Here is a 23,195-nt window from a genome sequence, read left to right as displayed (position 1 = left end):
TTTGGGTCAGAGAGAAAAAATGTCACCAAATGGGGGTCCGTGGCCCTAATGTGGACTAAATTAGAGGTCCTTGATATGAAAAAGGTTGAGAATCACTGCACTACATGTATCAATCACCATGTTTTTTTTTCTTTTCTTTATACAAAATGTGATCAGATCATACTCATGACTCAAAATCTCAAATGTCATGACTCCACATCAAAATTCAAATCTCCTTTTGGAAGTGCATGAAATTGTGTACTTTCAGTATAGTGCGATGTCATAGATTTGGGAATAACCATCCCTGCAATCTCTGCTGACAAGCCTCCTGTTTCCTTTCGAGCGAAGAGCCAACCTCCACTGCTCCCATCTTTCAGAATGGTAAGGAGGGCAGAAAATAGCCAAAATTGATTGCCCACACACTCTGTACTTCATAGAGGTCAATGTATTAAAGATGGAGCACTGTCTATGGTCTCTTGTAATATTTAAGTGTAGTTAAAGCTGCACAAGCCATGAACTTATAAAAATCATTGGGACGTGATAGATTTATTTGCCCAAATCAAATTCTGGTGTTAGATATGGACACTGGCGGGACATCTCCACACAGGAGGTGATAAATTAGAAGTCTCCTAAACAGCAAATGTACAATTTCTGTCCAGAGAAAGCTGGACTCACCAACATTAGATCTTTTGCCTCTTTTGTCCATTTGGTATCTTTGGTGTAAAGCATCACAGACCGGCCGGGTTGGTAAACATGAGCATGCTGTGTGCAGTTTACTAATGTCACCTTACAGGACTTCTGGGTATTGAAGTCATCAAAATTCAAACAGTTATCTCTGCTACTATTTGGGGCCGCCAACATGTGAAAATTGCATTGTGCAGCTTTAATAGGAAATACTATAACTTTACTTGAGAAGAATATTGAACAGAGAGCTTTTGCTTTTACCAAAGAGCATTTCTACCATAACCTGGGTAAAGTAAAGTGTTTTCTTCCTCTACTATCAGTGTTTTGGATTTGAGAGGTGGTTTACCTGCAGTGGACCACCATGGGCCCAGCGTCTGGGGGGTTACAGGCCTTGACTCTGCGTAGAAAGGCCAATGTTGGGGTGGGATACTCAGGCACTCCATGGTCAGGCCAGGCCATGAACTGGAACTGTCTAACCTCTCTCTTCTCGCTGGAGCCGTTCTGTTACAGCAGAAACACACACTTAAAGCCCAGCAAAATAGGTGTGTACCATCAACACTCCTAAACCTGCCTATAGTACAAATCAAGTTTCTGAGACAATCTTTCATTATATTTGACATACAGGTGTGAAAAACTTACACCAAAACTTAAGACATGATTTTTTTTCATGGCCTCACATAAAACATAGAGTCACATAGGGTCACACACACACACACACACACACACACACACACACACACACACAGATTGATGCGGGAATCTCAACAACATTTATTTCCATCAGAAATGCAGTCTGGCACTTGAAAGCATGAATGAAAACACTTATTTCCAAAGAGGTCCTTGATGGCACATTCAGCACTGAGTAATTATACTGCTATAGCAATATCAATGGATAAAATTGGCCGACATTACAAACTTTTATTCACAACAACATTAAACAAGCCATAGATTTCATTCATTTATCTAATTTGAGGCCAAGATCATTCTGTAGATCTTGCTCTTCCATGGAAAACCACTCACCTTATAGAGGGCAAAGGTGCGTACGCTGTAGGTGGCCAGTTCCACAGTGTCCAACATGGTCACCTGGATCATCCCATATGTCTCTGTGCCTCGACTGGGCCAGTACTGGTCACACTTCACCTGCACAATACACAGAAACACACACACACACACACACACACACACACACACACACACACACACACACACACGTAAACACTGTGAAGTGTTTTTTTCACACACAACAGCTCTACTGTTGTAGTGATATCTCTGTACATTTGGGGAAAGGGAAAGAAGACAGCCTGCTTATCTGAGAGAGAGAGAGAGAGAGAGAGAGAGAGAGAGAGAGAGAGAGAGAGCGAGAAGAACTGAGTGGTGGAGAGGAGAGAAGGGTGAGTAGGGGTGGAAAGACTACCAAAATCTTTCTTACTGCTGCTGAAATATTACTTTTTTTTTTCCTAATGAGGTTTTTGTGGGAGTTCTTCTTTGTTCTCATTGAGAATCCATTCATTGTGTTAAAATGTGGCTGTGTGAAGGTCTTTTAGACTGTAACTGTGATTAAGGGTTATACAAGTAAATTTCACTTGATTTGACTTGGCTTCAGCAGAAGTAAATTTAATGGGGAGAAAATCTACAGTAAAATTAAAAGTAGCTCATTGAAAATGTATTGAGAGATACTTTTTTTTGCCTACCAAATTTGTCTCTGTAATGGATGCTGTTTCTACCCTAAGGTCCTCGTGCGTGATCATCATTACAAACATGTTTCGCAGTCCAGTTTTGTTCAAGCCCACAGAACTTTATTTTAAATTCTAGTCAAGATCCCAAGGTTTTCAAAGATACCAAATATGTCATGATTAATTACAGGGAAATGGTGCAGCCATAAAAAAATGGCATCTTGGGTTTGAATATTTCACTCAAAATAAGCAGCTACAGCTTCAATGAAGCGTTGGAACGAGCAGATACAGAATATGTATATAACATTGTCGTACAGTATGGAAAAAGTATTTTTTATAACTTTGAAGCTACTTAAGGGGAAATTTAAGGGGGAACTCAGGGTGCAAGGGGTTAAAATGTAGCAACATATAATACTTCAGTCAAAACATACTTACGTAAAAGTAATTACTGTCTTCAAAAAATACTCTAAAAGTACAAGTACACAAAAAAAGCTACTCCATTACAGTAACAAGAGTGGATATAATTTGGAGGGACAGACTCTGGGGAGGACAGGGGAGACAGGGACAGGCAGTTGGACATGAGTGCTGGCTTCATGGGACCGAGGGACTCAGTAGGCTAGGCTTCAGATGATATAACAGATGGGGGGCTTACGGTCCATAGACCCGGGTGGAGGGTGTGGGTGGTGATGCTGCTGTGTGTGTGTGTGTGTGTGTGTGTGTGTGTTTGGGGGAGGCCTGCAGCCTAGTGCAGGGCCACAGGGCCGCTGGTCAAAGCGGTGTGAAGGGCCAGTTCACCACCTGGACACATCACACACAGCTCACTGAGTTACAGGCAATCACTAGAAATCTGTTAGCTAATGAGATTTTTTTGAATGCGAGCCAAAGGTGCAGCATGTCCAAGTGATGATGTGTCTAAGAGCCTGTAGTGTTTTCATTAGGTCCTTGTTGAACTGTCGTGTCTGAAATACCTGTGGTAGTAACCTTTATAGACCAGCTGATGCTACTGCTGATGCTAGTTTTCCACTAGCAGATTGATTTTTCCATTTAGCTTTTCTCTACAATTCAAATAGCTTGTGAAAGTGTTTGGCTAGCTAGTAGAAGATTCATTTCAAGTTCCCTGGTTTCCTGATAAGCTAAGTCGTGTCCTTTTACAACATTAGATTGTTTGATTTAGGTTTTGCATATTGTTTGTTGGACTTCTTCGTAGTAAGTGGACTTAATCCTTTGTTGAGGATGTAACGATAGTGTAGTAGCCCTTGTGTATGTTAGCAGTAATGTTAAGTTGTAGTAGTGAGCAATTGTTGGTGATTTCATTTTACTTTTCATTGTCATATGTGACGGTGGTGTTTTGTTTGTATTCAGCTTGGTTAGTCAGCTATAGCCGTTGCAGCCGTCACCATTGTTGGTTGACATGCTTTAGTGTTGCTTTGTTTGTTTGACTGCCTTGACGCATATTACATTTTAATGAGTTATGAGACATTTCCCAGTGAGATAAGCTAAGACTGTAAATGTCAGCCGGTGACATTAGTGAACGCTGCATTAAGTTGGTGGGAGCCGAGCGAACGACGGGGAGGTGTGATGACGTCCTCCGGCTGCTGTGGCCTGGTGTGTTGCCGGCTGTGTCTCAGAAGACAAAATGCTGAACTCGTGCTGGATGGCACTAGCTGGGTAGATGAGCTACTATTAGCTCTACTCAGTCTACACGATATTAAAATAAATCTCCTCAGTCTAGTTGTATTCTCATCAGTAGTCATTAATGGAGGACAGGCCTTTAGGTCAAAATTTGGAGCGCTTGATACTTCTGTCAAGTCAGTCATCATAGCATAACATGATGATCATAAATATTAATGAGGGTGGTGGGAAAAAGCTTAAATATTCATTTATGAATCAGGGAGTTGGACAGGTGCAGTCATGCACTCTGCACTACAAACACAACTCTAAACCTTCCTGAGGCTTGCTGATGTAGTCTCTCCTCTGTATTTCTCTCCCAGGGCTGGGAAGATTGCTTTCAAAAGGTAATCTGTAACAGATTATTATTGTCACATTGTCACACACGTATTGTCACATTTTTATATTGGGATATGTTGAATTTCGATATATTGTCCAATCCCTATTAGCCATTATTTCCAGATGTGTAAAATGACATGCCTATACTCTTAAAATCGAATTATTTTTCCCTTCAAACATGTTTCTGAGTAATTTAAAAGTAATCACATATTTTTTTTTCAAAACCATATGTGTTTTCACAGTGACAGCACTGATTCTGGTACATGTAGACTGCTACGTCCCTCACACTCCAAGCAGGATATTGAGGACACAAAGGTTGTATTTGGCTATCACCAGCAGCCATTATCTTGCTCAGAGGTTAGAGGGCACCTAATATTCCCTGCACCCCTGGTTGAACCAGAGATGTGTGATATTGGCTTTGGCAGGAGGCCGACGGTCTCTGTCACAAATAATAATTGCACGCTGCTGTGGCACTCAATTGTGCCCTTTGGTTGTGGGGATATTAACAGTGTAAGGGAGGGTTGACAGCATTACTCATATACACTGTCCCTTCCCTGCTGGCAGTCCTCTACCATGTGACTGGATGTGAACGGCTCATACTTCATGTCCACCAGCAGGGTGATGCTGCTGCTCAGCCGAGCTCATCCGTACTACTGGAGTGACTGCAGGCTCAGTCAGTGCGCTTGTATGTATACTGGGGTTAGACCAATATATTGGCTATCTGCCAGTGGCTATTTATTGAAGAATTGATCAATAATACAATGGTTGTCTACAGGAAGCCGTTAATCTGAACTGATTCTAATGTGACATTTTGATGGATTACACACAACTATGCATGAATATATTTGTTGTAAAACTGCCTTCCCATGAACAAAAACGTGTGAAACTTTGCAAGGCAGTATAATCCAAAACAGTTAGTTAAAGTTTAAAACCTTAACAGATGGAGGAAACTGCAAGTACTTGGGAATCATGAAGTCCATTGCTCTTACTTTTTTTGAAAAACTGTAAAACGAATGAACTCTTTTACTCTGTCCAAATTTCACCAAAATTGCCCACAGGCATCTTCATGCTCTTTTCCAAAAACGATCTACAAGGCTTGTGGATATGCTGTTATCTGCAAAACTGACTGAGCTGTGCATGTAAATGTCTTAATGGCGTGTTCAGTAGATATTGTAGATGACCTGTATGCAGCTCATGATATCTCAAAAAAATATTTTTTGACAAAATTTTGCATTTGGCTGTCATGTACACAATGGAAGTCAATGGTAAAATGGTAAATTTTCAAATGTCTATATTTCCTTAATAGTTTGACTAATCTAAGTAAAAGTTATTTCAAAAATTGTGTACATAAAGTGCCTAATCTTTCATGCCAATAGACTATTCTGATATACTAATGCTAATGCAGCCTATAGTTTCAAGGCCTAACAGGTTGCATTTCTTCAAGACTAAATGCCAAAGCTGTTCCCAGCCTGAAACAATGAATACTTTTTTTTTTTTTTTAATAGTTTCAATCCAACAATATCAGTATTGGAATTGTCCTTCAAAAATACGTATCGGTCGAACCTTAATGCATACCAATTCTCTGGTCATATTTGAGATTTTCAAGTGTTCCATTTTATGGGGTGCCACGCCTAAAAATCAAACTCTGCGTACAGCTTCTCATCACAATTGTGAGAAACCCCAAAAGATAGCTGACATATAGTGATTTTAGCATGCATGTAAATACACTCAATAAGGCTGGCTCTTTGGCCACTGCTCTTAATAAGGACAGTGTGTTCAGTGTGTTTTTATACAGTGGTTATTTTTTCCTGTGCTCAGATGGGGTTGTGAGTCATGCATGTATAGTATTATCTGTGTTCATTACCAATGTAATTTGGAATTGATTTGAACATTTTAATGACCATCTGTACGATTTATTTTTGGCTAGTGCCTAGCTGTTTCTCTGAGTGTGATCTTCCACAGTCCAGCCTGAGGACTTTAATATAAATTTGTATCTATATAATATTGTATATATACTAAGCACTTTGGTGTTAACAAGTGGAGTTTTTAAAGTCAACGTAGTTTCACTCAATCCAATCATGCAAACCTCCACCCTCCACCTGGAAAACACTAGCGTACTTGTCTGAACTGTAGTTTGCATACAGTTTTTTTCTTGTTTTAATTATTCTATGCATTTGCCATTTTGCATTATGTAGTATTCTTTGTTGCTTTCTTTGCTGCTGCTCTTTTTAAGCACTGCGTTACTATGCTTTGATACATGCTCTGCAAATAAATGTTATCATTATTAGAGTCATTATCATTTTTGTTATTATTCTGCAGGAGACGCTCACCCGTGACTTCTCTTCTAAGCGGGTCATCATGACGATGGTGTTGGTCCTCTGCTCCCACACCATCCTCCAGAAGTCGCTCAGCGTTTCCGGCAGCGGCCCCTGGGTGGCGATGTAGGCGTTCTGCTTCCTGTAGCCGTCAATGTAGTTGGCGTTGATGTAGTCGCTACCGGGAACGCCTGCAGCGAGCAACCCGTTAAAAAGCATTAGCAGCTCTACAACCGTCCACATGCTCACACACTGAGCATTATGGGGGAAATAGCTCAGGTGGAAAAAAGAGAGATCCAAGGTACTCAAAAATTTAGCTAGTCGTAATTGTAAGTTACAAACTCCTTAAAAACTGGAGTGTGTTGGATCTGTCTTTTTTCCACATTATTATTACATGACCCTTTTAAACCAAAGAGCACCCAACCTCACAATCTTTAACACTAGAAGGTAAAAGCATTCCAACCTCCTGTCTGTTTTAATAGACAGCAGCTCGCTTTAAAGGAATACCTTGACATTTTGAATTTCGGTCATTTTTCCTCTGCTGCACCCTTGTCTTGTGTGAGAAATTCTTTTTCATTTATCTCTTAACTTCCCTCCAAACTGCTCATTAGCATTGTTAACATTCCACATTGAAACCAATGAATACTCCTCGTTATATTTTTTTTTAATGAGGAACGGTTAAGAATGTTAACTATTTTGCAGTTATTATTATTATTAATAAACCTTTATTTAGACAGGTAATCTCATTGAGACACGGGGTCTCATTCTCAAGAGAGACCTGGTAAAGCACAGCAATCAGACTACAGATGTATAATAGATGATTCATTTTGGGATTATTTACATACGATTGAAGGGAAAATGTGTTTTAAAGACAGAACATGACACAATTGGAATAGTTAATCGAGGGTAAAGATGCGGACGATAACAGTGAAGAGGATGAAGGGGAACATATCGTGACTCTCACCATCAACGGGTGTGAGGATGACCCTGGAGTGGTCGTAGGCGATAACGTTTGCATAGCGGTTCTTTGGCTTGTTGACCTCCAGGTTGGAGTGCTCCCATGTGAACTGCTGCCCTGGATCAACAGACTGAGGCAGAGAGGGGAGAGAGCGGAAGACAGAGAGACGTAGACGGAGAGTGAGGTGAGAAGGAGAGAGAGAACACGTAACCATCTATTACAATTGAGCCTGTATTAGTTTCTGTAGTTTACAGCCTGTCGGGGCTCGGGGTGAAGAGTCCAGACCAATAAATGTGACACAAAAACTCATTCGTCATCCTTCCTCCAGTCTGTGGTTCTATAATAAGAAAAGCCCTTGATGATCCCTAAGCCCCCTGGATTCAACTTGGACTGTTTGGAGAGTCACAAAATCACCTCCTGGCCAACCCTACCAACTCAGTATCCTGTTAGCCAAGGAGAGATCCAATGCTGAAATGAAAGGAATACAGCCAGTTTTGGGGAGATTGACCCATTGGTCAACTTAGCCATTAAGTGATGCAATACCAAAATCATCCATGTGTCCCCAGTGCTCCATGCTAACAGTTTAGCATCCACTATGTTGAGTGATAGTAGGCTCCATGCTAACACTTTAGCATCCACTATGTTGAGTGATAGTAGGTGACTAGCATTATCTCAAAATTGAGAAAATGAGAAATTGCAGTGGCTGTAAAGCTAAATGGTTTTGACATACCAGGACTACTTTCCCTGAGCTTGCTTGCTTTTGCTATACTCTTGGTTATATTCCATTTTCATCTATATATGCAATTGTTTTCCTTGCTGTATCCTATTACTTTTGCTGCTACAACAAACCCAATTTCCCCACAGGGATCATTTAAGTTATCTTATCTAAAAGGGTAGAGCATTCAGTGATTCTATTCCTTGGGTGGCTCAATGGGTGGAGCAAGGCAAGACTACTTTGAAATGTTTTAGGTTTCCACATCATAGAATCATTACATTTTGACAGATGAAAAAAACAAGAATTGCTTCTGTACTAAATTATCTTTACTATTTATTTCACTGCTATCGACTAAATGATTTTATATGGTGCGTGCGAGATGGAAAACCACACGTATGTTCCTGGGATGGGAGAGTGTGTGCTGATATGAGCCGGCCAGGCGTTCACTATGCAGTTTGATGATTCCTCTCAGTTCTCTATCGATCGCTGGCTCTGAACTGCAGGCACAGTTCCAGCTGAATAATGACATGCTGGAGATTGTTATTCATTATTGACCTTTCACGCTCCTACTACTTATCTTACATCATCTGAAAAACAAACACTCTTGCACACACACACACACACCCATAGACACACATACACAGGCGCAGGCAAAACGAAGCGGCTGCGAGGGCTGTAATATCCTGCTGGTTTTCCTCCTGACTGGCTGGGCGGCTGTGTGCCCCCCCCCCCCCCCACACACACACACCCCCCCCACCCCCACCCCCCAGTCTACAGCTGATAATAATGACAATGGAGAGAGAGGTTGAGCGCACATCTTATTTAACAGCCTGTTAGGTAAAGCTTCCACTGCGTCGCGCTGACAAATCACTCACATTACCGCTAATGTGCTCCGCCGACATGAAGATCAGTTACCGAACATGTCAGTGTAATCACGCTCCTCGCGCCACGGTCCCGCCGCCGAAAAACAGAACAGGTAAGAGAGAGAGAGAGAGAGAGAGAGAGAGAGAGAGAGAGGAACATCCGGGCGTCAACCATGTGTGTTTCTATATGACGGAGACACTGGGCTGGCACTCGGCACATGGTGGCAAATTAACCGAGATGAGACTAATAATTGACTTTGCTTCACGACACATTTGAGGAGTCCGGATTTGCCTGATCCTTACCAGCAAACCTCACTCAGTACACTGGCACCCATTGTCATTTATCCTACTGCTGCTGTCACATGACAAAAAAATGACTGATTGATTGATGATTTCCATGTATTTCCTTGAACTGAAATGTTGCATTCGTGTCTCTAATGACCTCATTACATTTCAAATTTCATGATCTTTGGACATTGTAAATCCACTAAATTACAACCCATTTATTTATGGATCAGAAATTGGGAAATTGTTGCAGCAGCAAAATAGTAAAAGGAGACAGCAGAAGGAAGTAAGTGTAAAGCAAGTGTTGGTGTTTGGGTAACACTTTATTTGTCCAATGTTGATACTGAACCATCAGGTGACAAAAAGTAGATGTTCAACAAAGTGTCCTGTGCCTATTTGGTGCCAAGACACTGAATATCTATAGATTTCTTTTATCTATAGACTACTTTTAACACAATTGTCACTTGAGTATCACTTGAAACTCAGTAGACTTTTTACTGACACATTACAGTCACTTGATAAGAAGTTGAGTATCAACATTCGACTATCCAAATAAAGTGTGACCAGTATTTTAAGCATATGTAATTGACAATTTCAATACAAGAACATAGCAGAAATAAGAAGGATATGAGAAATGAATTTGTGAATTTATGTGTATTTACAGCATATATACAGGATGTGCAAAATGTGCATTGTATTCATGTGCATTAGCAGGTCAATAGAAGTTCATATTGTACAGAAAGTGTCTAGATGTGCAGATGTATGTTTGTAAAAAAAAGTATTCATCTTATTAAATATAATCAATTTACAGATGTAGATAACATATAGCTACAGATTCGCATATGTGCATTGCTAGCTGTTCACCTTTTCAGAAACTCCATAACTACATGTGCAAAAGGTGCATGTGCATTATTGTTTGTTCTCATTATCATTATCCTTATCAGAACATAAATATAGATGAGATAGCATATGTACAAAAATGTGTCCAGAGATATGTGCTGATTCACATGCAGAAAATGTGCAGAAATATGTGCAGATCACAACTTGTGAAAGCTGATGTATAGATTAGTCCATGGCATAGGAATGTGAAAAAGCAGCAAAGCAGGATTGTTCGATGATACCCATGGTACCGAATGAGGATATTTTTGTTGATTCCGGAAAAGTTTACTTTTTGGCAGCAGCTACTACTTCAGTTAGCAGTTAGACAGGTAGCATCATGCACTGTTCTGTAGCAACCTTCAGTCTTCAGCACTGCTTGGAATAAGAACGATAATGCACTATTTCTCTGCACCATAAACTCACAGAAGCACACCACCCGTTCATTTCTGCTAATCAAGACAAATTTATATATGTAAACAGATTGTACACAGAAATACATATGTGTACACACACATGTCTGCGATACACCTAATAAGGCCGTGCCACTCTGTTGTTATTTCAACCAGCTGTCTGGAGATGCAGCAGGGAGAAAAAACCCATCAGAAATGCTGCAAAGCACCAAGTGGCTCTCAGCTGTTTCAAGTGGGACTCCATTGTTCCGTTGATATTGTAATTGAGCAAACCAAATTAGGGAGCAGGAGGTGAATTTGTCTCTAAAAACCCTGTTTAACACCTGTTGTCACTGCAGAGCATATACACCCAGCTGGGAGGGGAGAACACTGTTTGCAAGCCTCAATCATGAATTTACCATCTCTGACTTGCTTTTCCTGGATATACGACCACTCTGCCTGCTTCAGCCAAAACATCAGTTCCCATAAATAGTAGGTAACTTTGGACAGCACACTGCACAGCCAGCGCTGTAACGGTGCATTCACACTGCGCCCAAGGTTGTTGGCTGAGAAAAGTTGGCCACAGCTGAACTGAACATGGCCATCAGCTGTCAACAGCCAATCAGATTCCCATGCTTCCTTGCTTCCCTACCGATGTGAGTTTGCTTCATGGACAATAGTTCCGCCTGACAAGTGCAAGATGGACGAGTTGGTTTCAGCCATTTGAAGCTTCCTCTTCTCTACAACTTTTATTTGGAAGATTACAGGAATAAACGTCCCAAAAACGATGCTGGAGAACAACTGCATCCATCCCTTGTTTTTTTTTTTTCCTGTTTATTTTTGATTAATTAAGAATGGACTGTTATGTAAAACACTACTGTACTTAAAGGTATATGTGTGCATTTGTCTTTGTGTGACAGCCACCCTCTCAACTATTTCAAATCAACTCTGTTGTATTACGCTGTTGTTTTTTCTTTTAAAATGTGAGTGTGTGTACGAATGTGTGTGTACGAATGTGTGTGTGCGTGTGTGTGCGCGTTGAACCAGTGATTCTATTTCTTTTTAAAAGCAGACAATGAATAGACTCTGGGCAACGGTCCAACCTGCAACAGATATCAGTAACAGCAGCAGCATAGAGAAGCCAGCAGCCAAACAAGAAACTACCAATCCTTGCCAACACAGAGGACAACAGCTATAAAATTGTGTTTCAATAACTCCGTGCTGACGAGCCCTGGGGCTCCGTTAGCAGCCAAAAAGTTTTACTACACTGGTTGGTATGCAAGCCAGCTTTTACCCATCTGACAAGGATAAAATAATGGATGTAACTTTAAATATAATCTTTATTATATAATAAACACAATTACTCTGAGGCAGGACTACCTCAGTGTGAGTGTGGAGGATTATACAAACTGTTGTGAATGCCATACACATACTGTATATATATATATGCAGCAGTATCCAGTGTAGTCCCTAATCAGACTGGCTTATCCATCAGATGTAACAAGCTGTGAGATCCTCTAGCTGTTCTCATTTTAAACACAGCCATTATCAGCCGTTCATTTCAAGGCCCGCTGCTTTCACAATAGACTAATAGCTAGCGCCTATGTAACAGGAGGCAGGAGGATATAGAGTGTGTGCGTCTAAGTGTGTAGGGGGTGTTACAGAGAGGAGAGCAAGAATGGATATGGGTATATGTGTGTGTTGCGAGAGAGTGAGAGAGAGAGAGAGAGAGAGAGAAAGAGAGAAAGAGAGAGAGAGAGAGAGAGAGAGACCCGACACCTGGGTCACCTACAGTCCCCACATCAAAGTGCTTGAGTTGTGCCATATCAGACGCCTGCAGTGCATCCTGGGAGTCAACTGGCGTGACTGTGGGCCTCATACTGCAATACTAGCAAAGACTAACTGCAAAAGTAGGTTGCACAAAAATGAACCCTTGCACTCAATGTCGGCACCGGCCCAACATACTGTACAATAAAGACATTCAATGTAGATGTATATGTCTTCTACCTTCTTATATTAGAGGATTTCCCCCTGGCTTTGCTGTTTAGAACGGCAAATGTAAAAGCTTTCATGAAAACTGGGTATAGGTTGAATCACTAATGTATGCTATCAAAGGAGATGGAGAGCAGCAAAATGGACATTTATGTTAAACGCATGTGTGTTTATGTTAAATGTCCATGTTTGAAACGAGGTTAATGGTCATCAAAATATCATTCCAATTTTTAATGGTGACCGGGTGAGCAAATATAACAGCAACTTATCTCTATACCGTTCTCTCCATCTCAACAAAATAGGGAAAGGCAGAAAAGTTGATTCAGTTGCTGTTTTATAATTAATATGCCCCCTTCCTTCTGCTGTGCGTAAACAGTGCACCCATCTGTCCTGCTTTATCCGCTTGGAAATTCACCACTTTAAATGCAAATTACCTTCCTTTGTAGGACATCAACAAGCCATAATCCCTCACTGGCTTTTACAGTAGGTAAGAGCAGTGGAATATTATTCTTGGAAGGAAGGCATAGAATTCATGCGGCATCCTTTTTACCAATCCTGAACTTGAACTGTGCAACAGTAAGCCAGCTCTATACATGAGTAAAAACATCTTAGACAGAATGGTAATGTGGTTTGGAATATCTACTGTGGGGTATTTCACTCAGGAGAGAGAATGTTGATTTTCTGGTTATGTGGATGTTTATTTTTACCACGTTGTGTTTTGAAGTTCAAGAAAAACCTTCAGTCAACGGAAAACTGTGCATTTACTTCATGGGTTATTTGGATTCCCCACTATGTTTCCCACTATGACGCACAGTCCTCAACTGTTGGCCAACGGAGTTGTTGAGAATCAACAACAATCAACAATCAACAATCATCAAGTGCTCAACGCTAGAGTTAGACTGATATATCAGGCTGATTATTGGATATGAGCCAGTCAGTATGGTCCACCTCTGATGTGATGGAGGTTCCAGACTACAGCTAGTCAATATGTTTTTATTATTATTATTTTATATCAGATATCTGACCAGAGAAATCATTCCAGTGTGGTGTGGGAGGATTTGACTCAACAGTCTGCTGGACCTGCAATGAAACCTGCCTCACTCTGCCTTAAAGAGCTGCTAACCCACAAGAAGAAGTTCATTAGTCTGGCTTTCAGTGGAGAGTTTTAATGTCTCTTGATGGTCTAAATGCTGTTTCAGAGGCTTTTCCACCCTGAGATAAAATTATGGGGCAAACAATGAGTTCTTTCTTTCTTTTTTGGTATGAAAACTGTCCAATTTAAAAATATTGAATGTCGGCACAAAATTTTGACTATCGACAGCTTCAATCAAAAGATATCGGTATCGGCCTTCAAAAACCCATATTGGTCAGACTCTGCTTAAGTGTAGTTGCATGTTAAGGTGAGAGTCTCTCTCATTCACTTCCCGCTCCCAGAAGTCATTCAGGGATTCAAACAACTCACTAACCAGCAGGCTAATTTAGCAAATCAACTAATGGTAATGTTAACATGCTGCTAACATTAGAAACTGGGTAAATCAAACATGTTAACAACAAGGCAGTGATGGTTAGCTGTCCAGATGCACTGGTTAGCTAGTTATTATGTAAGCACACAGTAGATCCAATGTGTCGAAGGGATCAGTTCTCAGTCAACAACGGCACAGAAATGAACTACTGTATCCCATAGACCTACTGTTGAGACGTCTGAGTTATAAGTTTAGAAATGCAATAAGCTATTCGTAGCCATTGTTGCTCAAGAGCTGAGGACCTCCAAATGCATGACAGCTGGGCTAGAATAGAAGAGATACCTGAAAAAGACTGTTGCATGAGGCCATTCAGTAACATTATAAGTAACTGACTAGCTAGTTAGCTAACTACTCAGCAAGCTAATTTAGCAAAGCAACATTCGACTACTAGCCACTACTGACGTCTGTTTGCTTTTACTAGATATGTTAGCTAGTGCGCAAATCAGATGTGTTGACAGGAATGGTTAGCTGCTAGCTAACAAGCTGACATTATCTCAACTCAATCAGATGTTTTAGTGGAGAAACAATCAGTTCCCAATCAAAAACAGCTCAGGAATGAACCCTACTGAATTCTCTTGAGACAGCTAAGTTGTACATTGTTGGCCAAGAGCTGAGGACCTCCAACATGGCCGCCAGAGGATGCATTGCGCCACCTGAAAGTCCAAGGAGAGTTACCTCGTACTCCTGAGAGAAGCGTAAGCTGTCGTTGGCCTTGAGTCGCTCTATGTGGTCTGCCAGGTCACAGGTGGCGATGGGAGGATGCTCCCTCATCCCTGCACAGAGAAGTGGAGTGGTAAATACAATGCATTCATTCATTCACACACACACACACACACACACATGCACACACACACACACACACACACACACACACACACACACACACACACACACACACACACATGCATACTCAAAGTGGATAATGTAACCAGACCAGAGTGCAGATGCATGTTGAAGGCGTAGAGCTAACTGCTAACAGTGACATGGGGTGAAGGTGAGGGTGTTGTGTGGTGAGCAGAGGGATGACGTAGGACCGTAGTGCTCTTCAACAGCGTGTTGTAGCCACACTGGGGATGTGAGCGTCAACCAGCATGCTGATTGGTTGAATAAAGCCCAGAGCGGGATAGGTGAGTGGGAGGGATTGCAGGGTGGGAGGTCGGGGTGTACGAGTACCGACAGCATCTTACAAAGATTAAAAAAGTCTCCTCTCTGTAAACTGATTACATAAGCTAGAGACATACTGCACATCAGCATAATCAATAAACTGGTCAAACTGCTCATGCTCTGCTTTAAATCATTCATATACTACTTTCTTTCCTTCCTTTTTCTTTCTACTTTCTTTATATACTACTCCTAAAAGAAACCTATTCCCTACATTTCTACTTCTGAATATTTTCTATGCTACTTTTAATAATTTTGTGTTGTGTTATGTTTAACGTGACTTACGTGATCAACCCGCCATGTAGGATAATGGCCAATAAAACTGATTCTGATTGTTGTTTTTTCCGCACTCACGAGACGTGAAAGTTCACTCGACAACATAACACATGTTTTGAAAGACCCTGATGAATTGATTTCCACACTATTCTAGACTTAATTTCACTTGGAAATAAAAACATGACAGGCTTTTGTTCATCAAGAGTGCCTTCCTGCATTTTTGGTTTCTAGTGATTTCTAGTGTTTACTTCTATTGTGTGATGCTATTATGGGTGATGAACGTATTATTATAGATTTATAATGATGACCATTATTATCGAATGCAGACTACGCAATGCTTAACATCATTTTGTGAAGTCAATTGCCCCCTGTGAGGAATAGAGACAATCTATTTTCACACATATTATATTGATATATGACTGATATTTTATCAAATCTTTATTACATTTACAAACATTCACATAATAAAAAAAAATATGCCACAAAAGCCCCCACCACAAACCACCAATGAAAAAATCTTTTTTTTTTCTGCCTGATAATAACTGTTTCACTGTGATCCAATTATACACTATGCACCAGGAGAAACTTTAATGTGACAAATATATTGACGGACGAGTTAAAGGCTTGTAAAACTTGATTCTAGAGAAAGTATATAAGCCTGGCCGCATTTTCTTATTATAATAAAGCTGCGGTTATTCCCTGTAACAGCAAACTGACATATATCATTGACTTTTTTTGTACAATTGTATAAAGAATGTATCTCTTGTATTTTAATTTTTTTCTTTAACTATTAGGTTAGTTGGTTCTCAGCAGTGAGAATAGAGAGGTATACAATTTAGCTGGCTAATTGATGATAATTGATTATGCAGCTAGAAAATGGATGGATGTATAATTCATTGCCATTTATATTTTTATTTATATTTAATCCAAAATTCCTTTCAAGTTTGCCAGTTAGCTAACACTTATTCTTGCCTTCAGAGCAGATGGAGCAGCACAAGTGTTTGTAGACCTAAAACTCCAATATGTGTTATTGGTCATCCAAAGCATTTTTGATTAAATTAAATTCCCTATTAAATTTCCTATTACAAGGCATTCCTAGAAACACCATGGAGGCATAGGACCTAAGAAGCTAATATTTGTAAAATTTCTATGAATGTTCAATCACACTTTGTGGCCTGTGACCCAGCAGCACCCTAGTAGCATTCCATGTTAAACGTTTTGAACTTGTTGAGATTTTCGGTACCATTGGAAGGCAGCAGGTTTGGCACTAGAACCAGGCCTGTTTAGTATCATTATCTATTGTTCTTAAAACGTGTCTTATTTGGGTATTTATATGATGATATACTGAATAATAGTACTATAATTGCACTATAGCTGGTTTTGGGGTGTATAAAAATGCATTTCACTAGTAAGAGACCATTGCTGCAGAATATATACAAACCTGGGACTTGTAAAAATACAATTTGACTCCATATTACAGTATTTGATCACAAAAGGATCCCTCAAAATATGCTTACACAGTTATAAAACTGCCCTCATTTCAAGTTTTGGACCTCAGTCTTATGACAAATCCCAAACCAATCTCAATTTGAATGCACAGAATGAGCGAAACAATCGATCTGTGACTGGCCTCAATTAACATCATTGCCATATCGATAGACCCAAGCTGACAAAGAGCTCTTGACATAGCGATTATGGCAGAAAAAAATCCTCAGTTCCACTGGCCTAGAACATGACAAAACAGTTTTGCGCAGGTTTGTGTGGATGTCACTTCTCACCCAGGCCAGCGATCCCTCTACAAGCAAGTAAAGTTTGGACCAGGAGGAGAGCTGAAACATATTTTCTACATCAAGTTCAAGGTTTGTACGACCAATTTTGATTGCAAGGATTTTCCTGACATATATAGACCGATAGAATATGCTGGGATGGGGGAGGGGTTAGAAGAGAGGGCTCAAATTCAAACGACTGCAGTGTAAAACAGAAAGGGAAGGAGGCGGGGATGGGGATAGACATGAATGAAACACAAGAGGAATGAAAACTAACTTGGAGTGTTCGGGCAACTGGGGGCACTGGAACCTGTAGGGGAAAGACGGGGCAAAACAAATAGCAGATAAGAGACAGAAAAGAACAGGGGGAAGCACAGGGAAAGGAGTTGTATGCTTGAATATACACTTGTGTAGTGGAGTGTGTTCACAGTATGCTGTCATGCTTAGCACCGGCTCTCTCGCAGCTAATGTGTCCGTAGAATCCTCTACAACATGGTGACAACACAAGTCTGGGCATTAAGGCTGTAAAGTCTGTCACACTCACTTGAGAACTGGGCAGATGAGTCTGTTAGCAAACTGTCAAAACTCAACTGGAAGCTAACGTTAGCGACGAGGCTAACGTAGCTTTATCAAAGACTGTACTTCTCTCTCTAGGTCTTCTAGCTAACATTAGCATGTTAGCAATCCATGGCAGCAAGGAGACAGAGAAGCTGCTTTGGTTCTTGCTGTAAAACCTCTCAGCTCAGTGACTTGCTGTAAGTCGGTTTATACAGAAGCTAGTCCAACGGTTCACATAAAAATGCCCGCCGCTCCGACCATCCAGGAACGTTTATTTGAATGGGACTGACCGTTCTATCAATTCAAGTTCTGAGCCATAAACCTTCAAATTTTTCATCAAGTTCCCTCTGAAATACTGTCCCATACTGCCCAGTCAAACACCTCTACACATTATTCATCTTCAACATTGCATTGTCAATGTCCTGCAGAAAATTTGCATCTGCAGGAATTTAGGTATTTAAGTATTCTTAGCATTTTACACTGCGTTATCAAAGTTTTGACTTCATCCTATGGTCCTGAAACACTTGCGAAAAACATGGGTGAGGATGATGTCAGCTGTCAATCAAGGTACGAAAACAAAACAGGTAAAAATCGAAACAAAAGGTTCCTGCAGGACAGTCAAAACTACCAGCATATGTTGTAGACGAACAGTAACTTTCAGAGGGAACTAGGCCACCCGGTGAGCTTTCACTGAAGGGGGAACAAAGGTCGGAGCCAAATGAGTTGATGAACATATATTGGTGTAAACAACATCTGCCGAATCCCCTCCCACTGTTAACAGACGTAAACGCAGCCCATCTGATAGGGAGAAGAAAAAAAGAAAACAATGACAAACTGTGACTTTAAACCTCCCACTGATAGAGAGGTGAAAGCAAGAGATAAGAGAGATAGCTGGAAGGGCGTAGAGGAGATGAAAGAAGACGTGAGTGAGAGAGATAGGACAGGGATGGAGAAGAGACAGAGAGGGAATATGAAGACAGATATAAAGAGAAGCCGATAGATAGGAGGGTTTGATTCATATGCGCCAATACATTTATTTTTGGATTAAAGCTGCCAATATTTTATGCTGATATTCAGTATCTTTAAAGTTGACCATTTTCATGCCAAGAACATTCCAAAAAATTACAAGTATTCAGTGTTTCCCCCAAGATTTTTTTTCTTGTCAGGATGGAAAAGCCTCTGAAACCATCATGGGACACTAAAACTCTGCATTGAAACCCAGTTTAACGAAATTCTTTGAGGTGGTTGGGATCCTTATAGGTGCTAGGTATAGCATTTTAAAATCAATAAATTATTACAACATTAATTTTGAGACTCAACTATAATTACTGTAACCAAACGAGACCATTGCAGAGAAGACTGGTAGCTTCTACCAGCCTCTACACAGTTTTACATTGTGTGTCAGTGACCAATCATCTCCACCATGGTCTCATTTGGTTACGGTAATTATACCAAGGTATCGCAATTCATTTATCAATGATATATTGATGTTTAAGGCAGAGTGAGGCAGGTTTCACTGCAGGTTTTCCAGACTGACAACCCTGAAGCAGCAGAGACAAATCCTCCCACACCACACTAGAATTACTTCTCTGGTCAGACATCTGAAATAAAAATAAATTCACTAGCTGTTGTCAGGGAGGAACCTCCGTCATATCAGAGGCAAAACCTGCAAACCTGCAAACCTACACTTTTGTCTAACCCTAACAGAGAGATAGCGAGACAGCCAGACAAAGTGAGAGAGAGATGGAGAGAGTCGTCTCCTGTGACTCTTGCCTTTCTAATTTCTTGGCAGACTTTGAAGCTCGTAAATCTCTCCACTTCCACAGCGCATAAATAACCTTTGCAGGGTCAGTCAGTCTAGCTCCCATCAACAAGTAGACTGGAGGGAGGGCTTCTGACATCCCAAATGCGCTGCCTTTATCTCTTGTTTTCCTCCCTCTAAATTCACCGTGCACTCTGCCCCCATTTGAACTGAACACCGAGGATTACTCTATTATTTTCCAAGAACTGTGCTTAGAGTCGCAATAAACGCCATTGACTCCTTTTCACAGCAAATGATACTTATTTCCTATGACTCATCAGAGGAGCGTGGGAGGATGTGAGAAGACAACACTGAGCTAGTAACATCTTGACTTGACTTTCTGACAGGCTGGAACATACAAGGAACCAGCAAATACAGGACTTTTTTCTATCTCCTGAGCAAAATTACAGATTTGGCTGGGGACACACTAGATGATTTACACCATATTTGTCCATCCCGAAACTCAGAGGAGAAATCCCTATCGAAGGCTTGGTCGGGACCAATGGTTGGCAAAGATTATGTGGTATTATGAAGGGTTTTCAGGTCCAGATTCACTAAGATTGCGTACACGCAATTCACAAATTTTATTTGCGCTTCAGTCGCTTGAGCTAAGAAATGTATGCAAAGCAAGTGCGGCACAAACAAGGGCACTGCACAAGCAAATAGCCCCTTCATCAGTAATTGCGAGCACAAATTGCGTGTTTCAGCTGTACAACTAATCCACCAAGGCTGGCAACCTTACACCCTAAAGCCCCTTTATAATTGGAGCATTTGCTGATTGGATTTCAGTTTCTAAGAGGGAAAACCCTCTGCCTTGCTTCCTCACTTGCTATCGATGATGTCTGCATCTTCTCTCTGCGTAAAGTCTTTATTCCACCTTTCAAAGGATTGTATTTAATGTGGGAGAGTTGGTGTGAAGTAGGGCGCAATCTCAATTTGCATGGCCTCACCTACAAATAAGGTGGGCAAAAGAATGAGACTTACATATAATTTACACACTGTATGCATGACCATGACAGGGGCAAAGAGGCTTTATTTTTTGACCAGCCACTCATTGTGCACAGTTAGTGAACAGCATGGCATTCTGATTTGGTCATTTTGGTGATACAGTGTGCTCTTCCCTGCCTTTAGTGAATCTGGGCCTCAATTTTAACAGACTGAACTAAGCTGCCATGCTGAATATTTACCATGTAACATCTGCAGGGTCCTGAACAAGTCCTGTGGCAAGTGGGGATGAAAGACCGCCAACAGCCAATGAGAGCCAAGTTTACAATGAGGTGAGTCGGCAGGATAATCTCAGTTATTAGGGGCTGGGGATGGAGCGACTCAATAAGAGCCGGGCTCTGTGTGTTGGTCAGTGCCAGCGGAGTCTGTGGATGCGTCTGTGAGGATGTACCACAGGATTAGCTCCGCTGAGATGGTAGTTTGGACGTGTGAGCATGTGTGTATTTACTGCTGCTCTATGCCACTCCAATAATGCAGACCCCCCTGAGCACCTAAAAAGCACTAGCACACTTGCATGGTTAAGTGCCTTATGCCCAGTCCTTGCCTAAGCATTTAGAGCGAGCAGATTTACCACTGAGAGACTCCAAATCTGTGAAGTCTGTTGTTTATGTGTGTGATGCAATGCGTTTTCAAAATCGGTTAGGATTTAAAAAGTCATCTGGTGTGGCCCCAGCCTCGGGGTGTATCTGCTGACATTAACTTTTTGCGATAGTATGTCATTTCTACCGTATGCGTCGCTCACTTTTTCTGCTTGAATGACACACTTTGTCCACTCTGTATCCGTTACTATCACTTTGTCTTCATCGATGTATTATAAATCTACAAATGCCAAAGTGTTTATGTGCTGATGCAAATATAAGGCCAGAAACAAAAACCTCAGCAAAAGTCAGTCAATATTAATAGTGTCACAACCTGTGTGGCCTTAGGGGGTATAATAGAGAAATGATTTGGACATCAGTCTCCCTGTAGGCATGTTTGTATCTGTGTGTGTGCATTTCTGTATAAATAAGTATGAGATCATGGTCGCTTGGAGGGTTGTCTCTGTGTGTGTGTGTGTGTGTGTGTGTGTGTGTGTCCATGCCTTGTGTCTGATAGTTGAGTCTTCTCATCTCCACCGGGTCGGAGGAGTGGGCCAGCAGTGAGTCCTTGACCCCCGCCATGTGCTCGTCCTTGGCTGAAGGAGAGGCTCGTTTCCTGGGGCAGAAGAGGAGATGTGATGAGAGGAGGTAACCACACACACACACTCACACACACATACATTTGTCTTTCTCTACTTGTTTCTCTACTTACTAACCCTAACCCTAAACCCAACAACTAACACCAAAACCAACCTCTTGGAGAAGTGAGGACCAAAAATGAGCTCTCCATAGGTCTAAAAATCAAACTGGATAGATGTACAAGAACACATAAACACACAGTTTAGTGGATCTTGTGCATCTATGAGAACAACAGATCTTGGTACTTTAGCTCAACTTGGGGCAGGTTGAGCCATCTCTGTGTTAGGAGGCTGTTTTGAAGTGAATTTAGTGTGACACAAAGTTGAAAATGATTCCATAAGCAGTTAGTTGGCTTTTATCTTTATTTTTGGAAAGCATATTGGAAAATAAAATGAAGTTTTGCATGACAAAGGGTCTAACGGGTAGATCCCCTATATCTTATCATGTATTTTTAATTGAACACTGGTTAACTGATTTGATTGAGTAGACCAAAATTTGGTATTAAATTAATCATTTTTTGAAGATATCAGGGTTGTTCAACTAACCTCTCATAAGTTTCAGTAACCCTTAACATTATACTGCTCCCATTCTGTCATAATATTGTAATATTGTATAATTTTGGAAGCAGCGAGTGCTACCAAAAAGGCTGAATTACTGATAGAGAAGTTGTGAAATCTTGATCCCAATTAATGGCTACTGTAAATCGTGACAATGGTACAAGTAGATGGCGGTTATATTATAGCTGAAGTAGGGCAGAGTAGGTTAATAAAATACTGTGAAATACTGAAATACTGTTGGATGGTCATGTTCATGTTCAGATAAAAAAGAAAAGACTGATGTCCCCTGTTGAGAGGCCTCCCGTCTTCAATCAAATCAGTGTAACTCATGGAAGGAAGTGAATTTCACAGTATGTTACAGTTGGCTGCCACTCCCCTTTAAAGGAATACTTCCGTAGCCTTCTCCGAAACAACAGAAGTGGCCGGGAACCTGTTCTTTGGAATTCCATAAAGGGAATTCCATAAATTGTCCATAAAAAAACGTGTTCTGAAGCCAAATGATTGCACTGTGGGTCCAAAAGTCCAATGATTTTCCACACTTGTTGTGCACCTCGCCAACAGTCAGCCTACAGTAACAAGCAGATGCTGCCTT

The 23,195-nt window shown here is 40.9% G+C and overlaps 1 protein-coding gene across 5 annotated transcripts in view; it reads right to left on the bottom strand.

Moving 5' to 3' along the window:
• ptprfa (protein tyrosine phosphatase receptor type Fa) overlaps nt 1-23,195 on the bottom strand; it is a 219,438-nt gene that overhangs the window by 12,659 nt on the left and 183,584 nt on the right. For 3 of the 5 annotated variants that reach the window (XM_078285727.1, XM_078285729.1, XM_078285728.1), the window contains 7 exons: nt 21,911-22,023; nt 17,743-17,775; nt 14,938-15,035; nt 7,623-7,746; nt 6,674-6,849; nt 1,684-1,803; nt 1,010-1,164 (listed from right to left, as the gene is read on the bottom strand). In XM_078285727.1, coding sequence (XP_078141853.1) covers nt 1,010-1,164; nt 1,684-1,803; nt 6,674-6,849; nt 7,623-7,746; nt 14,938-15,035; nt 17,743-17,775; nt 21,911-22,023 — 819 coding nt within the window. The remainder of the gene's footprint in view (nt 1-1,009; nt 1,165-1,683; nt 1,804-6,673; nt 6,850-7,622; nt 7,747-14,937; nt 15,036-17,742; nt 17,776-21,910; nt 22,024-23,195) is intronic. The other 2 variants (XM_071903191.2, XM_078285730.1) reach the window with 1 other exon arrangement.

Source organism: Centroberyx gerrardi, chromosome 9 (assembly GCF_048128805.1).
Source record: "Centroberyx gerrardi isolate f3 chromosome 9, fCenGer3.hap1.cur.20231027, whole genome shotgun sequence".
Lineage (NCBI taxonomy): Eukaryota > Metazoa > Chordata > Actinopteri > Beryciformes > Berycidae > Centroberyx > Centroberyx gerrardi.
Note: the sequence above shows the minus strand (reverse complement) of the source record. Positions and strands in the feature narration are given on the sequence as shown.